Genomic DNA, 19,852 nt, shown 5'->3' on the forward strand with positions numbered 1-19,852 from the left:
TGGGCGGCATGACCAGCACAACACATGCCGCCGCCGGCCTTGTCGCTCCAGTGGCCCAGACCAGACCGCAGGCACGACGTACACGACCGCGCGCGACCGATCCGGCGAGCCGCGGGGCCTCCGTCCTCGCCGCATGTGCCTGCCGCCTGCGCAGACACGCGAGATGCGCTCCGGCCGGGTTCCTCCGCCGCCGGGCGGGCGGCTCTGCCGCAGATCACCAGCTAGCAGCCGCCGTGCATCGCGTCGTGGCCCGTCGCGACGATCATGAGCTACTGGTCCTCCACGCCTCCCCCCCCCCCCCCCCCCCCCCGGGCCATCGGCGCCTCGGCTTTTACTGTGGATGCCGATGCGCAGAGCCGGGGCAGATCCAGCCGGTCCAATCGGGAGGGCTCGGAGCGGGCGCGAGGACGACGCTGTCACTGTGCAGCCAGATGCGCGCACAGTGGGCGGGATTCTTTGTCCTAGCTGCGCGCTCGACATGATGATAGGGGAAATAATTGATCGAGAGGCAGCGGTCGCGAGCGAGATATGTCGTGATTCATATCACGTTTTGTGATGGAAAATGGACTGTACCAGAAGAAAGCAAACGTATATCTCAATTATTGGCGATTATATTGGAGGAGGGAAAAAAAAGACAAGTGCATGGCGGCGATTGGCTACCGGGGAGAGCCAACGCCAAGGCAGGCAGGCGCCAGCGGACAATCATTCTCCGTTGTGGTGGGCAGGGGAGGGCGGCGGGCGTCCAGAGCACACGAGAAGCACGCACGCCGTTGCCCCGCGGCTTCCAGATCCGACGCCCCACGCCGGCGCAGCGTAGCGTCCTCTCGGGTCAGCCAAGAGGTTTTTATTAGAATTAAGATTATATTAATAATCAATTAGATATGTCTCTTCTTAGAGAGATCTCTTAGAACCTTTTACCAAAAGGCTCTAACCTTCCGTGAAGGAATCTAAACACATCTAGGGATATATTTTTTTTGACATATTCTTTCATCACGTATAAATATGTAATGACACTGTTTAATCAACCAATCAATGAATTATTTATCTATTCTATTCTATTCTATTCTATTCTCTACTTTCTAGTTTTAACAGTTTTATTGATGTGGAGGCGGCTGCTTCTGCCTCGTGCTAGGCAATATGATTGCATGAACATGAATGGTTGTTTCGGTTTGTTTTGGTATGTGGTTCGCAGGGTGCTCTAGAGTCCGTGGCTGCGGTAGGCAACATATACGCATGACTTGATCTATATATGCTTTGGCGTGTATGGTCCTAACATTTTCGTTTTTTAGCAAACACCTTTCCAAATTAATAAATGTCATCTATTATTTCCATCCATGGATATTATTTGCGGTGTAACCGCACCGTTGCACAGTATGCCTTGAACATCTTACACTCGCTCCAGAGAAGAAAGGGATATTATTGCACAAGGTGCCTGCTGTCCGGATTAAGGAATTACAACTTTTTAGCGCACACAGGGGGCTCTTTGTTCCAATGATCCTCAGCCAGTCATGCCGTTGGTTACCACGGCCACAGCCCACAGGCATCACTTTTGTCCCATCCATGATGTTGAAAACCAGTTTCATTGGTCAGTGCTTGCATGATCGTTATACTCCCACATATGCATGGTGCAAGCTCACAAGATTCCGGGACTATTTATTTAAAGCATATATTTTATAGCCACCGTTTATGCAACTGAACATGATAATATTTATATTATTGATGTATATATGTTATGGGGAATAACTAATATGAAAAATATACTCATCGACAACACGAAGGAGGGTGCTAGAGCCTGGCTTGGGACAAGAATAACGTATGTGTTGGGGGGGAGGGGGGTCGCACCCCTACTCACTGCGCAGCAGCGGACCCCCTCCATTTTTTGCGCCATGGGAAGGAGCTTAAGGGGTGCTGGAGGTTGAAGAAGAAGGAATCATCCCCCTATTTTTATTTTATGGATCCGCCCCTAGACATCGAAGAAGGAATCATCCCCCTATTTTTATTTTATGGATCTGCCCCTAGACATCGTAGAGGACAGAGAGGAACTAGCAGAATATATATGCGCACAGACAGTGCAATAGAATTGGACGTGGCGATGGTGATGCAGCCAGAAGAGGGAGCAAGGGGAGTCAAGCCCTCCCTAATGATGTGTAACATCACTAATTTTCTATAGGTTTGGTATGAAAAAAAGGTAAAAAGGTAAAAGCGTGTCATTTACTATTCATGTTTAGCTCTCCGGTCTCGTTAAGAAATGTTCCTAGCTTCATCCCTATGTGACGAGGCTATCATCACAATACATCTATAGACCCCTTGTGTGGTGTGTACCCATCAGAGATGTGTCCTGATGAGGCAAGATACTGCAAACACATCTTCATATTACCAATTCCTAATCTTCACATATGTGTTTTCTAGGGTGCTTTCACTTTTTTTCTGGTAGTGTATGTTTTCACTCTACTCGGAACTTCTAAATCAAACCATAACCCATTCTCTCTAGCTATATATGTCTACAAGATGGAGATAGAGACCGGTTTATCCCATATAAAAAAAATCTCCTCTCAACCCAACCCCACCCTCTCTTCTTGCACCTCCACATCCAACACGCACAAGCAAAAAGGGCCCAGCTGCAAGCGAAAGTTGAAATCGAAACCTTCGTCCAGTATTCAATTTGTTAATGGCGATGGGACTCAATAATGGACCTCTTAATAACCCGGCTTCCTAACGGCAACGGGAGAATAAACATTGAAAATAATGCAAGTACGTACGAACAATTCGTGGCCACGGGGATATGCAATCGCAAAAAGAATCAATAATGCAACGGCGACGTGAACCCCCCCCCCCCCCCCCACACACACAAAAAAAAAGGAAAAAGACCATTCTAATAAACTTCGTCCTCTACTGGCGTCAAGTGGCTGCCAATCAGCTGAGCAATAATAATGCCCCCCCCCCCCCCCCCCCACCCGGGGGCGGATGCTGGAGTGCGTGGCCCGTTAGAAAATGTGACCGGTGCTAGCCCGAGAACAGCGACTTCAATTTTTTTTAAAAAAAATGAACTTGGGAGTATGTGCACCGTCCATGTCGCTGGTCCGTCGTCGTCGCCGCCGCCGCCGCAATTATTATCATCAGCCGGCCGACAAAAAAATGCCATCGGCCGGGGTCTCCGTTTCTAATTACATACTAATACGCTGTAATATCTACGGCGACGATGCTAATGCGCATCGATAATTAGCTTGGCAGATCCAATCGGCCCGATCAGAGCTGGAGTCAGGTTGCTGTCAGTGCAGCCTCGCGCTTGCGCAGGATGGTTTTGGTGTGCGTTGATACGATAGGAGAGTACTTACTCGTCACGAGATACGTCGACACCCGTATCACGTCTGTGTAGGAAAAACAGGACAGATGTGCGGCGGCGATTGGACATCAGTGAGAGGCACCCGCCACCCAACCCCAGGTCCTTGGTTGCGCTTCTTCCAGTGTCAAAACTCCAAAGCGTTGGCCACCCAGATTGCTTTTCCCTTTGCTTTTGCTAGGTTGAGAAGCACCGTGTAAAGAACTTGCTCATACATTAAACTTAGTTGTTCGTCTACAAATTGTTTGTAGAGCATGCAACAAGTGGTATGATTGTGGCAAAGGCAGAGATGTATGATGAGACAACAAGGATCGAGAGCATGGTAAAGAGGGAGTGTAAGGGTGGTGTTGATGAGCACTTGAGCAGGAGTGCGCAACAGCATCGGATTTGTTCCAAACATTAAAACTAGTTGTTCTGAGCCTGCAAGCTAAAATGTTTCGAGTGTATATATAGCGTGTGTTCTTAGTCATAATAATAGTGATTCGAAGCGAAGAAATGGATCGGAGCAAAGTTCAAGAGGTGATTTCGAAAGGGATGGCAACAGCCATAAATTATGACTACTGGGAGTTATTTTTCCCAACAATCACTTCCGAATAAGCTCTAGAAATGCAAAGCGGAAAAAGCAAGTATAAAGAATATAATGGGCACAGTCGAATTACTATAGATAATAAGGTTTTGCAACGCTCGTCTCGACCATTAGCTCTATTTGCAGATTGCCGGAAATTAATTAAATGATACTCCTTAATGTAAATGCTTCTCTTAACTCAAAGCCCGTCTTGAAAATTTGAGAACTACAGCATTTCGGCACCTTTAAAACGAAACTCCTGCAGACCTAACTCTCACAAGATCATGCAGAAGGAAATAAGAGTACTATTTTTTTTTTTTGAAACAAACACGAGTACTGTTCTTGCCATGTAGTATGGTTCTTCCCATCGCCGGCTGCCGTTTCCCCCTTCTTACTGCGTCGAGAATCTCGAATCAAGTACGTACGGCCGGGGGTGCAATCCAAACTTGATCTCTTTGTAACAAGTAGAGACTGCCCCTTTGCGTGCCCAGCAGCAAACGGCTTCTGTTTCCATATGCATGGCAGTATTATTTGTGGTGCGAGTGCCACCACAGCACACCACTGCACGACATGCATGCATGAACGTGGCTAATGCCTAATGGCGACGGGAATCAACACCGAACCTCTTGCGACAGGCACAAAACGGCGGTGCCAGGTTACCAAATACCGACGCCTAGCTCCAAACGAGCTCCAGGTCTGCGGGGAGCTTCGACCGGCCCGTAACAAGAAGCAAAAAGCTGGCATCGATCAGCATCGCTCAACCAATTTTTGTACCACTGCCATCGGGGCCTCGCCTTTTATGATAGACGATCGCTCCACGTGCGTGCACCGGCTTACGCCGGGGCTAGCTAGGGCTGGGTCGTCCTCTCTGTAGTGTCTCCTAGTGCTTGCTGATGGGTGATGGGAGTTTTACACAGCCCGTATGGATTCCTGACCTGGCGTACGTGTCGAGCAAACCAACAATGGAACACAGGAACAGCCGAACAGGTGTCTCGTGGGTGACGTTTGGGCGGGGCGCACGGACCCAAGAGGCGTCAGGCTCGCAACCCGCACAGCAAGGGCAAGCAACCAAGCATGTGTTCCAGGCCAGAGCCACGGGCGCAGCTGCATGTGCGCGGATCGGCAGGGGCGCTGCTCCATCTATTATGCTCTGGCACTAATGCGCGAGCCGTGTAGTACCAGGACTACAGCGATCCACCGACCCTTTTCCTATTCGTGTACAGCTACCGCGTCGCGATCCATCGTACGAATCATTGGTCCAGGGCTCCAGGCCGGGCCGGGGGGGTCCGGCCATCCGTGTCCCGTCTCCTGTGAAACGGTGCCGGCCGGTGTGCACGCACGTCCAGATACGCATACATCGCACGGTGACCACCACGAAGTTTTGTCGCGCTCATCAGTAGTATGATATGAGAATTCGAGAGAGCAAGTCAAGGGACGACGACGTGTGACGATAATTCACTGCGCGTTTGATTTTTATTGTTTTCAAAAAATATCAGATACGCGACACGTACTGCTTTGTATCATGATCAGTGTCGATCAGTTCCACTTATAGACCAGTCTCGGTGTATAGTTTTATTATACAGTTATTAAGATTAAGAACTTGGTAGCTATACCAGCTACCGATTAGATTTCGCATAATGAAACTCCCCCATCTCATGAAACTCTCCATGAACGTTTCCAACTGGCCTATTAGCGCCGTTTCCAATTGGCTGACGACTTGTGGGGTCGGAGATAATAAAAAGCCCATGGGGCCTAACCAAGAGGCAAAGAGCGGGTCAGCTACGGACACCTTCTTGGTGTACCGCATTTTTTATATGCCAAACACTTTTTGCATGCTAAATGGCTTTGAGTTTCATAACACGTTTGGCACTATTCGTGTGATGTAGCCGCATAACTACCGTTAATCCTTTTTGGCGGTCCGCTATGCCTCGTTAGGCCTGCTTTTCTCACGTGGAAGAAACTAACATGAAAAAGAATGTTTGGACAAGTTATATATGGAACTTCGTTGAACGAGCTTTTTTTCCTTCAAAAAACTTGTTTTAATGGACACTTATTCAAAAAAATAAATTGTACTGAAACAGTAGCAACAAGTGAATTATATCAAAACAGTAGCGATAAGTGAGGGTTTGTTTAGAACACATTATTTTAAAGAATTAATAGCAATAAAAATACAAGGTCTATTTTCCTGGGCACCTAGATAATCTAGAGGAATTTGAAACGTGGCAAAGTTACAAAAGAAACGCTTGGTATTTGCAAAAAAACAAATGTAAGGCTTGAAAGATACATGGGAAAATGTACGAATTCAAGAAACAAAAGAAAAGAAACCATGAAGTTGAATCAGAAGCCATCATTGGGGCCTGGAATGAATTGAAGGGAAAGATAATGAAATGAAGGGGAAGATAAGAAAAGGATAATAAGTGGACCACCGTATCGTACTATGGTAGGGTATTTGCTAGAGACCCCGTTTTTTTTAGTTTCTCTCATAGGTGACATTGCATGTTAGCTAGAGATAATACCGGGCTTGATGCTCAACATTTGAACCTACTCTCCTCTATACACGTGCAAAAATAAACTAAAATATTTTTGTCATGCGCATGCGTCCACTCCACATTAGAGAACCAGCTCGAGAATGTGCGCTCTAGTAGGTCACGTATATACAGGGATCAAAACCATTCGATTTGCATTCATGGTTGCAGGACCTGAACATGAACGTTTCGCCCCCGCCACTTGCTTCCTGCCCCGGCCTGGCCCGCCACGCCCGTCACCGGAGATCGCCGGCGGCGAGGGACATGGAGGGAGGGGCGAGAGGCGATAGAGGAGCCGAGAAGGGATAAGGATTGAGCGGCGAGACCACAGGACAAATGGATGACCATGACCGCCGAGCGCGAGCTGGACTTTCCACCCTCCTTGCCACGAGACGTCGATGCCCCTCTGCACGATTTTCTTCCTTGGATCCCTGAGGAAGGAGAGCTAGAAAAATGCGAAGCGAAATGAAAAGAACGGGTGCATATCACAGCTAGCACAGAAAGCGCGCGCGGCCGATGGGCGATCGATAAGCAATCATGGTCCGGCCGGCGATCGGCAGTAATGGCCCCGCGCGACGGATGCGACGCGGCGTGGGGGGCCCGACCCCGACCCGGCGACCGCGACGGGTCCGGCGCGGCGGTGCTGCGGCATGCTGACCCATGCGCCCAAGTGGAGCGTGCGGGGCCAGCGGAAAAGCGAGGGCCCGGCCGTGCACGTCGAATCGCCACGGATCTCGACGACAGCGCGTGGCGCGCGAGCTCGCTGGGGCCCCGTGGCGTGGTCCGGCCCTGGCTGGAATTATTGGCGCCCTGTTTTTCTGGCACGATGCGGACGGGGGCATGGGGGCAGGTGATGCTTCGGATCCAAGCAGGGGCTGGCTGAAGTTAAAGCCATCAGAGGGAGTGGTCTAGGAAAAGGAAAAGCATGGAGAAGTCACCCGTGAAATGCATAACACGTGTCGACTTCTTTTTTTAAATAAAAATCAGATGCACGACATTGACACACAGTAGGTAACGGTGTGCTTTGCCGTGGCTACGTAGCTTAACGCGTATTTATTTAGAGCATCTCCAGAAGACTATGTATATCTCTCGAAATGGGGATTTTTAAAAAATTATCCTCTACCTATTAAGAGCATCCACAGCCTAGTCAAAAGAAATTGTAAATTTTCTGATTTTTCCATTACCTAAATTAGATTATCTTTTAATTTGGTTAGGGACTCCAACAGAATATATAAAAGAATCACCACTTCATACTCAAACTCACCACGTCAGCGCTGGGGTCTTTTTTTTTCCTCTGCCACAGATCGTATTGTACGTGCCTCAATCTATTTGGCTGCCGTCGCTGCTCGTGAGTTCGTGACTCGTCCATCGCTGCCGCCTAGACGAGGTCCTGCCATCGCGTGAGATGGCTCCGATCTACGGGCAGACGGCGGCATCGACATGGGAATCTCGCTGGGCGTGCTCGCACGACGACTGGGAATGGACATGGCGAGCTTCTGAGCGGCGACGGGGCTGACGATTCCGGCGGCTGATCTTGTAGGCGGAGGAGGTTTCTTGGCGATTTGTGCAATCCTGGATGCAAGATTAAATAACCAGACGAGGGTGCGCGGGAAGGCAAGCTCGGATGTGCAGGAACGGGAACACGCGCGTTACGTGGGGAGCACGCAGAAACGGCAGATTGGCGAGCTAAGAAGCCAGGAAGACGATGAGTCTATTTTGGAGATAAAGTCGCCGATACTGTTGGAGAGGCTGTTTCGTTGATAATAGCCAAATTTAGATTAAAAAGGATTTTAACGAGGCTGTTGTGGATGCTCTAAGGTGTGTATCGGTCGTATTACTTTCTTCTTAATGAAATACGTGCTCAGGCACGTTCGCTAAAACAAGTAAAAATTACCCTTCAACAACCTCTTCAATTGGACATTTAAATATACACGTCTTCTATTCTGGATTTGTCACTGGCTAAAGATGGAGAGCAAGAATTGCTTTCTAGACTACGCACAAGATATAGAAAAACTGTTGGAGAGTATAAAGATACAGAAAATAATTTTTACTCAAATAACTTTCTAAATGATAATTTAGAGAGTAGATTTTAAAAAGGCTATTGAAGATGCTTTTAGAGAATGGTTCTGGAGAACGTTCAAATTGGGTATTCCTACCAGTCCGAACAAGATTTCATAATGCTAGAGCCGGTGGCGCACAGAAAGTATCTGAAATGGATCATTTTATTTCATCGTACATAGAAACTTATGTTTTTCCTGTAGATTCTAGATTTAACATGGACCTAGCTGGGAGCGGGTGGAGGAAGGGGAGGATCGGAGGGGCTCAGAGAAGCTGGCAATTGGCAAGCGTGCCGACGTCGCAGCGTGCGAGTTGGCTGGCCGGCCGATCCAGCACAGCCGCCGCCAAAGCCAAACCGCACGAGAAGCACGCGCGCGCTCGCGTCCGGGAGCCGGAGCTCGGAGGCTCGGAGCTCCCAGCGTCCGGCTCCGGCCACGCGCGCCTGGGCCCAGTGAGTCATTGGCACGGGGCCCAGCGCACAGACCCACGCGCCCACCGGGTTTCCTCTTCTTTTTTTTTCATCCCCGAGCGTACGTAGCCGCGCGCACCAATAATAAGCGGGCTCGGCTGCGCGGGACGGACGGACGGACGAGACGAGCAGCCCCCCGTAGCCAGCCAGAGAAAAACCAACAAGCAGCGCGGGCCACCCGGCCGCTCCCGCCCCCCTGCTCTGCGCGCTGCTACTGCTAAGCCTCGCCGCCTCCCATTCCGCCGCCGCTGCTGCCGCGGAGGCCACCACCGGGGGGTTGGTTTGGGACCTTGGGTTGGATCTAGCGGGGCGCGAAGATGGGTGGCGGCGGCGGCGGCGGCGGCGGAGGAGGAGCCACGACGGCGCTGGGGGAGCCGCTGCTGACGAAGAAGGGGAGGGCGTACCGGCCGCGGTGCCCCGGGTGCCGGGTGGACCGCCTGAACGCGGAGCGGGAGGGGGTGTTCCCGCTCAAGGACCTCTTCCTCATCTGGCTCGTCACCATCACCTGCAGTAAGCTGCCGCCGCCTCATCCCACACTCGTACCCCGAATCCATCGCCACCCCTCAACGTACCGCTAGCTGCTTTGCTGGTTGGTCTGGTTTCTTCCTGTTCGTCGCCGGCGCCGTCGTTTTTGGCCCTCTTGGGGACAAGCATTTCTGAGCCGCCGCCTTCTTCCGGCTACAAATCACGCGGTGGCCGGTGGCGGCGTAGGGAGGGGAGCGAGCATTTTTGTTGCCTGGTGGGCTTTTTTTAAAAAGTATTTTAAAAAACGGTGTGCTTTTTTGGGATGCCAATATTCCTGCGATATGCTCCCGTCATACTCCTTTTCTTTTTAGCGAAGGAAGCTCTAAAATAAGCTGGTAGCCTATGCAACAGGCATCCAGATTGCTGACAATGTGCTAGTATATGCTTTTTTTAGGGGAAAAAACTAATATATGCTAGCCGCGGTGTTTCACACTCGATTTGACCCTGGCCGGCGACGAGATCAAGGCTCAACGTCCCAGCCTTCGTCTCTTCCAGATTCGATTTGGCCAGGCGTGTGCGTTGGAATCGGCTTCAGTTGTTCACCTGATCATCCACACCTCCCCCGGCTCGTCCGGTCCTACCACTCTGACGGCAAAGATCTCCCATGATCCGGCTAGCGATCTAGCGCACCTACTAGTACATAGCCTCCTCTTCCCTCCGCCCAGAATCAGGAACATTATGTTGTTGGTTCCATGTGGGCGAAGATCGGTGTCAAGATATGCAGAGCGACTAGTGCTAATTTTTAATCAAGACCCGGCGCTGTTGCTAGCCTGCTGCCCCCATTTAATTACTCAGTAGTACGTTGACTAAGGCTAGGTTTGGTTCCGCTCGCTTATTATAAGACTCGTCATATCAGATATTTGATGCTAATTAGAAGTATTAAATATAGGCTAATGATAAAATAAATTTCATAACCCCTAAGCTTATTTGCGAGATAAATCTATTAAACTTAATTAGTCCATAATTAGCCTATGTGATGCTACAATAAATATGTGCTAAATTAGACTTAGGCTCATACAGTTAGTTTTTCTAATTAGCATCGAAATATTTGATGTGACAGGATTTATTATAAACCCCTGAATCAAAAACCCCCTAATATAGTTAACTCGGAAGCGCATCGTGTGGTATTCGTATAATACCAGCCAGCCGGTGCTGACGTGTATCGTCGTGCCCTTTTCAACGCTTGGAATTCGGCGTGCCTTTTTTTTTCAGGACTCACGTGATCCTGCTCCTTGGATTCTCGCACCGTGCACACTCGTTTCCTCAGGGAATTCCTGCTGTCCAGCTGCATGTGTATCGTGCACTTTTGCCTGTTGTCTGCTCAAATCTGCTCTTGCTTCTGTTCGCTTACGGCTGCGGACAGAAATCACTATACAAGTTAATGGTGTCACTTGTCACTTCTCAGCAACTGATGTTGATAGTTTTGGGTGTGCTGTCACTGTTGGTAGTTGGTACTGAATTGTTGTACTCTGTAAGATTTTTTGTTCCGTTTTTCAGTCAATAAACTTGTTTTGTTGGAATTAGGCGCATGCATTCGAATTTACTGATTGCATGCTTTTTGACTTGTGTGAGCTCTCTTAGTTGTCAATTGGAAATGCACATGACCCTGTTTTATTTTCTATCTGCAGCACTGCCGATCCAGTCTCTGTTTCCCTTCTTGTATTTTATGGTAAGTAACATTGCTCTTATTTATTTATTTATTTATTTTATTTTATAAACATGAGATTTCATTGCATTATTTATCAGAAAAAAATGGAACAACTACAAGTAGAATCCGAATTTTCCATTCTTAACATCTGTGTTCCAAGACCATTTTTCTCTCTCTGTAGACTAGGTAAGATGTTATGATCCGGTCTGCAATTGAGTAGGTAGACCTCATTACTAGATGGTGGCAGGGTAGAGCATGTGCTTTCCGTCGAAGGAAATAGCCCCAAGATTTCGTGGAGTTGGAGCTAGCTGGGGTTACACTAAGGGTGTTTGAATGAGCCATCTTGTTAAGGGTGTTTGAATGAGCCCTCTTGTTTCCTTTTTTATACTGAAATCAGAGGCTTAAACCACTTTATGATTCGACATGAACCTGGGAGCTGAAGCCTTACTTGTCTTGCCTTTTTTGCTAGACTTACATGTTATCCTGTGGTCTTACAATTAAACACTATAAAACTGACAACAGTTACAAATGAGCATATTCGTTTTCTTTGCACACAAGCGGACCTGTGCTATGGTGGTTCAAGGGTAACTTTTTCTAAAAAAACTCGACCAACCTAGGAGAAACTATGTGGCATTGTAAATAAAAAGAAATAGGCACCTAAATTCGAGCTAAAAAGAACTCAATGCTAAATATTTTTATAAATTTATACTCTTCTTTGTGAGGTTCATAAATTTATTCTCGTTTTAACCTTGAACTTTTTGCTTGCAGATAAGGGATCTGCATATTGCTAAACAGACCCAAGATATTGGATTTTATGCTGGTTTTGTTGGTGAGTTTTCTGTAAAACATAGTTCCTCTTCTGTGTCTATCTGCTAAAAGATCTGGAACATAGCAAGGTATAGGTGTTTATCTATCATTATAAACTCATGGTGCTATTGCTATCAATGAAGGCGCTTCATATATGTTCGGAAGAGCGATCTCCTCAACAGTGTGGGGAATTGTGGCCGATAAGCATGGCAGGAAACCGGTTATCGTATTGACCCTTGTTTCAATGTAAGGATCTTCTTTGGACAAAACACAGTCCCCTCTGTATACATGGTAACATGGGCTTTTCTTTGGGTGTACTTTTGCTGATGCACCCAGAATTTTGGCATTTTTTCTCTATTTCAGAATTATCTTCAATACTCTCTTTGGACTAAGCTTAAACTATTGGATGGCATTAATCACGCGATGTCTGCTCGGGGTCATGTGTGGCTATCTCGGACCAATTAAGGTATCTAAACATATATGGCTACTGTGACCCACTGTCATGTCCATTTACCTCTGTCCACTAAATGCTTAGATAATAAGTTCCATATTCTTCTGTTTAAATTCTGCAGTAAATTGTAGTTTTTTTTATTACACCTATTGTTGTATAACACTACCATTTTCTTGTTAAAATGCATTGAGTACTATCCTAACACTTGAACCTTGTTCGATTTCACTAGAAATAATTTGTGCTATTCCTTTTTGGGTATTCAGGCTTATGCTACAGAAGTGTGCCGAAAAGAATATAATCATCTGGCTTTAGCAGTTGTAAGATGCTCAAACATTATTATTTTTTGTTCTTCTGTTTGAGAGCCCAATGTTCATAAGTTGCTATTGCTGATGTACCAGGTTTCTTCCTCGCGAGGCATTGGTCTCATTATTGGACCGGCTATTGGTGGTTATCTTGCACAGGTAATATTCAATCTGTGCAGAATATTAAATTTTTCACTACCACCTTAATCTGTATGATTTGACTATTCATTCAATCTTTATCTTATTACCATGATTTATAAACAATAAAATATGAAATTATGTAGCCTTCTGAAGTGTTTGTTGTTTGGCCTTTTCTTTTCCCAAAGATCCTTCTGTAGATTTGGAGTGCTTGAGTTGTTTGGTTTGCATTAATGATTACTCATCATGAATTCATGACATAAAAAGGCAAGATGTTCCTCGAATAATACATATTAGCTCAAACCAGAAACCACATTGATACAGATCCATGTTGCCACAGGCTGATTCTGATCAATGAACAGTGACATTTAAGGCTACCATACAGAAATTTATCTCTTTGTTAGATTATTGTATTGACACACACTTTAGAGGAAAAACATCAATTCTCCTTGCACTTATGTGTTTGTGGTTTGCTGCTGTATCAGCCTGCAGATAAGTATCCAAGCATATTCTCTCAGACGTCTATATTTGGGAGGTAAGCATCTGCTTTGTGCATCTTGTTTTCAATGCCGATTGCTTCAGTTATGCTAATTATGTTATAACACGCAATATTGTAGGTTTCCGTATTTTCTCCCCTGCCTATGTATATCAATCCTTGCAGTTCTTGCTCTATTTGCCTGCATCTGGTTTCCGGTGAGTTTGCTGTTCCTATCTGCCCACCATGCTCAATTCGTATCGAAGAAAACATCATTTTAAACTAAGAGCTAAACACCATCATTTTATTCCTTTATACACCAAGTGTGAAACAACCAGAGAACTCATTATATAGATTTATTGAGAACCTATGTTCACTGAAACATGTATATCAAATTTGACATCTTTCTGCTATTGTTCAGCACTAAACATCACTGCAGTGCCACAATCTCTTCAGGTGGTCTTATTGTCATTTAATATATGAATTGAGATTTAGATCACATGTGCAACATTACAGGAAACTCTGCATAAACACAATGAAGATACAGTTGATAATTCAGTCGAAGCTATAGAAGAATCTCTCGCTGATACGGACACTGAAGAAAATGGAAATGGTGGATGTCTACAATTATTTAAAAACTGGCCATTGATGTCAGCTATTACTTTATATTGTATTTTCTCTCTCCAGGATGTTGCTTATGCAGAGGTAAAATTGCCACTTGTTGGTTGAGTTGCCTTTCTGTTGTTAAATTGCACAAATTGTCTTACTGGCATGTTTGAATTTTGCATCTGTTTTTCCTGTATCCTTGCTTCCAGTGCCCTTGTTATTACTGTATCTAAATCAGGAAAAACTTGCAGGTATTCTCTCTCTGGGCTGTCAGTGACAGATCGTATGGTGGATTAAGCTTTACTTCCACAGATGTGGGCAATGTCCTTGCAGCGTCAGGTATGTCAAAATAAAAGGAAGATCAATAAAGTTGGTGTTGGAACTCAGTTATTTATATTTCAGGCATTGATGTTCTATTGTGTTGCAGACAAAGCTAGATATACTGACTATAGGCTTTTTTTGTTCAGGTCTCTTCCTTTTTCTATATCAAATGTTGGTTTATCCATTGCTTGCAAAATCGGTAGACCACATCACATTAGTCCGAGGAGTGGCGGTAAGATAATGCACTACCTGTCTATTTAACTATATTTAGACACTTCAACTAACTAGATATTCTAATGTGCAGATATTGACCATACCACTTCTTGCTAGCTATCCATTCTTTCCTTCATTGTCAGGGTTCGTTCTTATGTTGGTAGTAAATCTCGCATCTTTCCTCAAGAATACTTTCTCGGTGAGTGCAAAAACTTGCTTTTTTTACTTTTGCTGTTTAGAACAAATAGGCAAGTTTCAAGTGTGATGCTGTTTAACTTAGTGATGACTAAGCCCGTCAGGCTTATTCAATGCAAATCATGGTCCTGTTTGTTTCCGATTATAATCAGCTTATCGGTGAAAATAAGTGATAATCCCACCAAACGCCCTGCTTATTTTCGCTGATTTTCGCTTCTGTGGTAAGCCGCTTCAGAGATTTGAACTAGAAGCAAAAAGCGAGAAAATCTTCGCTTAGCTTATAATCTAGGCGTGGTTCAGAGAAGCAGAAACAAACAGGGCCCATGTTTCTCCAACAAACTTTTCTCATATGTGCTAGGCCCGTTGTTTAGAACAAATAGATAAGCTTCATGCCACTAGTAGTTGTTCATATTTAGCTTGATGCTTCAAGTACGGCACTATTGTCTCTACGATTGATGAGCGTGTCATGGTTACATATTTCAAATTAATTGATGCATTATTAGCTATTACAAAACTTATTTGTGCCCTTATGCTGTTTTCAGGTGACTACCATTACTGTGTTCAACATTTTAATGAATGAAGCTGTGGTAAGTTCCACGTCCCAATAATGGGTAATTTCGTTTCCTATATTCGTGCATATGAATATTTCTAACATCAGTATGGCAAAAACAGCCTCAGGACGTAAGAGCGGCAGCCAACGGCATCGCTGTAACACTAATGTCCATCTCTAAAGCTGTTGCTCCAGCTGTTGCAGGAATAATGTGAGTATTCACTATTGATGTCTGAGTATTTTACGAAGCATGCATTGCAAGCTTGCGGAGAAGATTCTTAGTCTGATTAGTCAGGGCAGCTTTTGGGGTTGCCTTTTAATCCAAATAATTCCATGGCAAACTGCACCTGGATCCAATTCGAACTTACTCCCTCCATCGTTTTACAAAGCATGCAGCCAAACCTCTATAGTTTTGACTTGAAAAGCGCTACTTGATTATTCATATGGAAACAGTATCACTGGATTTGTCATAAAAATTGTTTTCATGACATAGTTCTTTAATAATGTTTTAGGACCCTTTTCATATGAAAGTAGCTTCAAAGTCGCATATTAGTAGAAGCTATGTCAATGTCCGAAAGGCGAAAGCCCACGTCTTTACAAACAGATGAAGCTGTTCCTATTTTCAAACCTAGGGTCTTATGAATATCACAGCATTGATGAACTATCACCTTACCATGTTTAATATATTTCCTCTACAGATTTTCATGGGCCCAAAGGCGCCAAACAGCTTCATTTCTTCCAGGTATTACACAGGAGGATCTCTCTTCATTATATCCACCACTATCTATCGCACACCTCTGTTAACATCTGATCTGAATCTTTTTTTTTTACAGGCGACCACTTGGTGTTCTTCATGCTGAACGTGTTCACGGTCACCGGCCTCGTCTTCACCTTCAGGCCCTTTTTTGTCCGAGGCAGCGCGAAGCATTGAGACATGAATGAACACCGGCGGCCCCCATGGTATCCTATACATCCAGGGCCAAGGAGATCTATATTTTCTCTTCCATCGCGGTGGAGCCTCTACCACTCAGGCAAAGAACACAAGTGTATGGTGCGAATTGTAATTTTTGTAATTTCTGTTTCTTCTCATCCCCTTCGCAGCATGCCGCTGCTGTATGTGCTGGAAGAACATTCTGCTGCCGCGCATGTTGCCCAGTTTTTTCACGCGTGTAAGTAGTGTAGAGAAATTGTTCTGGTCCGGTAGGTGTTTGTGTATCGTCGGTAGTGGAGCATTGGTTTTGTAAGAAGGTTACGGTGCCTTTTTCGCGGGCATGATTGATGAATAAGAAAAGGAAAATACGCATTTGAAGGAATAAAAAGTGAGCGAGAAAGCTGTACTGTGTTCGTGACGGTGGTATTCAGGGTTTTCTTGGTAACGATTGGCGTCATTTGAACCAGAATATGTCGCTTCAAAACCCGTTTGGATCCATCCAGTTAATCCATTAGCTGATTAGTTAGAATTAGTTGAGTTAAACTAGCTAATTGGATAATTGTTATTTAGCTGGTTAGAAGAACTGTAGCTACATATTAGCTTATCCTGTTTATATTTATCGTTACTAAAACTAGCTACCTACCAATTAATTCGCACGAAGTTTTTAGACCTCAACACTCTCCATGAGTTCTCACTGGATCATGAAGTTCTTGCTGGTGGGGAGAAGACCGTTCGCCCCCTCCGGGATCCAAGCGAAATAAGGGCCCATTTGGTGCGCCTTCTACCGGCTCCAGCTTCTGCACTGTAACAGAAGCCGGAGCCGGAGGAGCTACAGTTTGTGGCTTCATCAGCTCCTATGTTCTAGTAAGGGGGAGGGAGAGGAGAGAGAAAAATGATTTCCATATGGTTGGATTTTGGAGCAGTTTTGATATTGAATGTTTGGTAGAGCTCGTACTGAAACCTGCGATGGAGTTGATGGAAGAGCTCTACCAAAGAGGCTCTTCAATTCCCTTCAATTCATTCCAATGCACGTGGATAGCTGACTATGGCCCTTAGGGCGTGGCGTTTGCTTGCACTCATCAGATGGGCTCGCGATGCGCGGTTACAACTGCGGGCTCGATGGGCCAGAAAGAAATGATCTGAGGAGATTGTGTTTAGTTGTAGGCCCAAGTTGTCAAAGCCATAATTTAGCCTTGCTAAGGCATTTTGGTCTTTATTTGGTTTGACATCCACATCTGATCAATCACTTTCTAGACCAATAGCATAATGACACGTCATAGCTAACCATGCAAGGAAAACTGAGTGATACTGCAATTATCTCCAACCGGAAAACCATCGGACATTCAATGGAGTAAAACTGAGTGATAATCGCCCAAAAAGACTAATTTGTTGTGTTGTTCAGACCGATTGTCAAAATAATTAGGTAGTCAGGTCTCTTCCTGTGTGACTCTCCCTAAGGCTGGGCACAATTTCCCAAACCCCAAATACCCAAACCCGTTTCCGAAATACCCGAACCCTTAAAACCCGAATGCTATATCGGGTAGGACATCCCGAAACCTGAAATTGGTTCGGGAAATTCGGTATACAATCCCAGTATCCGAATTTTTCAAAATACCCAAAATTATGAGTGAAGGCCCAATATGCCCAAGTAGCCAGGCCCATGTCCTAGGCTCTCAGCCCACAAATTTGCTAACACTACTGCCCAGACGGCCAGACCCCAGTCCCCATCGGCCATCTCCTCAAGACATCGACCCCCAGGCCCCCAGTCCCCCTGCCCCGTCACCCCCGTCGCCGCTTGCTTCCCGTGCTCGTGCCACCCCGCCACCCGCCTGGGCGCCTGCACGACTGCACGCACCTGCTCCACGGCCGAGCTGACGGCTAGCACGCGGCCTCCGTGCCCTCGGCTACCTCGCGCCTCGCAACCCCGCCCCCCTGCCGCCGTGCCGTGTCGCCCAGCGCCAGCAGGCCGCTGTTGCCTGCTGCTGCCTTGCTTTCCCCCGGCCCCCACTGTGCAATGCCCTACGCGCCGCGGCTGCATCAACGGACAAGCGGACGGCGGGCCAACCGCTGCACGCTCACGGCACCAGACCCGCCGCCAGACTGATGTCCCAACAAGGTGTGAACTGTGTTAAGATTTGGGTAATAAGGATTACTCGATACCCGAACACGAAATTCCGGGTACCTGAATTTTCGGATTTCTTATTTTCTAGATGAATTTTGGGTAACAATTTTCAAAATCCGAACTTTTAATTACCTGAATTACCCGACCTGAAATTCCCGAATTACCCGAACGCCCAAGGCTAACTCTACCTCTCCTTCGCTAGCAAAACAAAGAAGATACTGGAACTTACCTCGTGGCTGATCTGAAACCATGGACTGCAAGGCCAATGGAAGAAGAGGAAGATAAACATCGGTAAAACGGGTACTAACCTCTGATTATGCTCTAGCATTAGTCCTTTTTCTGAGCACTTTCAATACGAGGGCAGGAAGACTACATGTTTGTAGTGCATAAGTAAGGAGGAAAAAAAAAATCTTGCACTTCATAGCGTAAAACAGGTGCCTTCTGAAAACTGAAAAGTAACTTAATCATGCAGGTAACTTAATCATAGATTGAACATAAGAAATTTCAGTTCATATACACATGTATAATTCAAAAGTTCTTCGATCTTTTGGTGCATCAGGTAACAAGAATTGCAGCATGCTAAAAACATCTACCACCAAGATAAATTTCAGATCGCATATTTGAGGGGCATGTAACGATTTCATGCATTAAAATTTCATTATGGCAAAAAGGCAGTGTTGCATTATAGCAAGAGGACTAAAAATAAATCAAATAACATAATTGATGGCCAAATAGCAGATTTATGCATGAAACAAATTTCATTTGGTAGGCAAGTTTGTGTATGTGCTAGAAGTTAGTATAATGTATAGTACAAGAAGATAGTGTTGCCAATTTATAACCCTAATGCTAGAATATTCACTGTTTTGTAATAAACGAATTGAATATCCGAAAACAGTCATTGTAAATAACACTGATATCATAGGAATGCCCTGCAGAATACTAAAAACTCAAACTCAAAACAATTAATGAGATGCACTACTAGAACAACGAAAAAGACTGATTATAGCAATTATGACTACAGAATATATGTGAACACTAGAACATATACACTGAAGAAACACGAGAACTTAAAAAGTACTGAAAAGAACATCATAACCATGAGCATAAAATAAGTAAGAAAAACAAACAAAAAATTGAACAATAGCACGCAATATTAATGCAGAAATAATATCGGAAATTAATCTAAAGAGCAAAAGCAAAATGAAGCGAATTGTGGGGCATCTGGATGTAGGGGTAATGATTGTGCTGCTCCCCGTAGAACAAGGTGAGCAGGGACAAAACGCCCTGACCTTTGCTGGCCATCAAAATTGCCGCCCCCACGCCGTCTTCTCTCGTCACCGCTGCATCATCTCCCGTCGTCGCTCGCCATCAGGGGGAATAGCGAGCTGTAGCTGCCTGCCAGTGCGGAAAAGCGGTAGGGGTAGGAAGTACAGTAGATGAGAGAGGAGTAACATGATCCAGCGAGCTGCCGGGCCAACAAATCAAACGGGCCAACAAAAATAACAGCACACTGGCCCGTCAAATAAAAGTAGCTGCACGAATCTGGAAGGAATCGCGGTCATAGAAATCTGAGTGAAATGAAGGAAGAAAAACACCCGATAGATATATAGA

The 19,852-nt window shown here is 45.6% G+C and overlaps 1 protein-coding gene across 1 annotated transcript; it reads left to right on the plus strand.

Annotated features, from left to right (window-relative positions):
• The first annotated feature begins 9,037 nt into the window (after nt 1–9,037).
• LOC112893404 (probable peptide/nitrate transporter At3g43790) lies at nt 9,038–16,507 on the plus strand. Its single transcript, XM_025960712.1, has 17 exons — nt 9,038–9,467; nt 11,111–11,151; nt 11,899–11,959; nt 12,081–12,183; nt 12,301–12,403; nt 12,652–12,705; nt 12,787–12,849; nt 13,314–13,363; nt 13,446–13,521; nt 13,820–14,008; nt 14,161–14,248; nt 14,377–14,462; nt 14,535–14,642; nt 15,181–15,225; nt 15,311–15,399; nt 15,887–15,930; nt 16,022–16,507. The coding sequence occupies exons 1-17, from the start codon at nt 9,275–9,277 to the stop codon at nt 16,117–16,119; spliced, it is 1,491 nt and encodes a 496-aa protein (XP_025816497.1). The 5' UTR covers nt 9,038–9,274; the 3' UTR covers nt 16,120–16,507.
• The last annotated feature ends 3,345 nt before the right edge of the window (nt 16,508–19,852 follow it).

The sequence above is a fragment of the Panicum hallii genome, chromosome 5 (assembly GCF_002211085.1).
Source record: "Panicum hallii strain FIL2 chromosome 5, PHallii_v3.1, whole genome shotgun sequence".
In the NCBI taxonomy this organism is placed as follows: Eukaryota; Viridiplantae; Streptophyta; class Magnoliopsida; order Poales; family Poaceae; genus Panicum; species Panicum hallii.

Coding starts and splice junctions, on each gene's coding strand:
- LOC112893404 (XM_025960712.1), top strand. CDS start 9,275: ATGGGTGGCGGCGGCGGCGGCGGCGGCGGAGGAGGAGCCACGACGGCG. Junction 14,009..14,160: donor AGGATGTTGCTTATGCAGAG/GTAAAATTGCCA, acceptor AAAAACTTGCAG/GTATTCTCTCTCTGGGCTGT. Junction 15,931..16,021: donor AACAGCTTCATTTCTTCCAG/GTATTACACAGG, acceptor TTTTTTTTACAG/GCGACCACTTGGTGTTCTTC.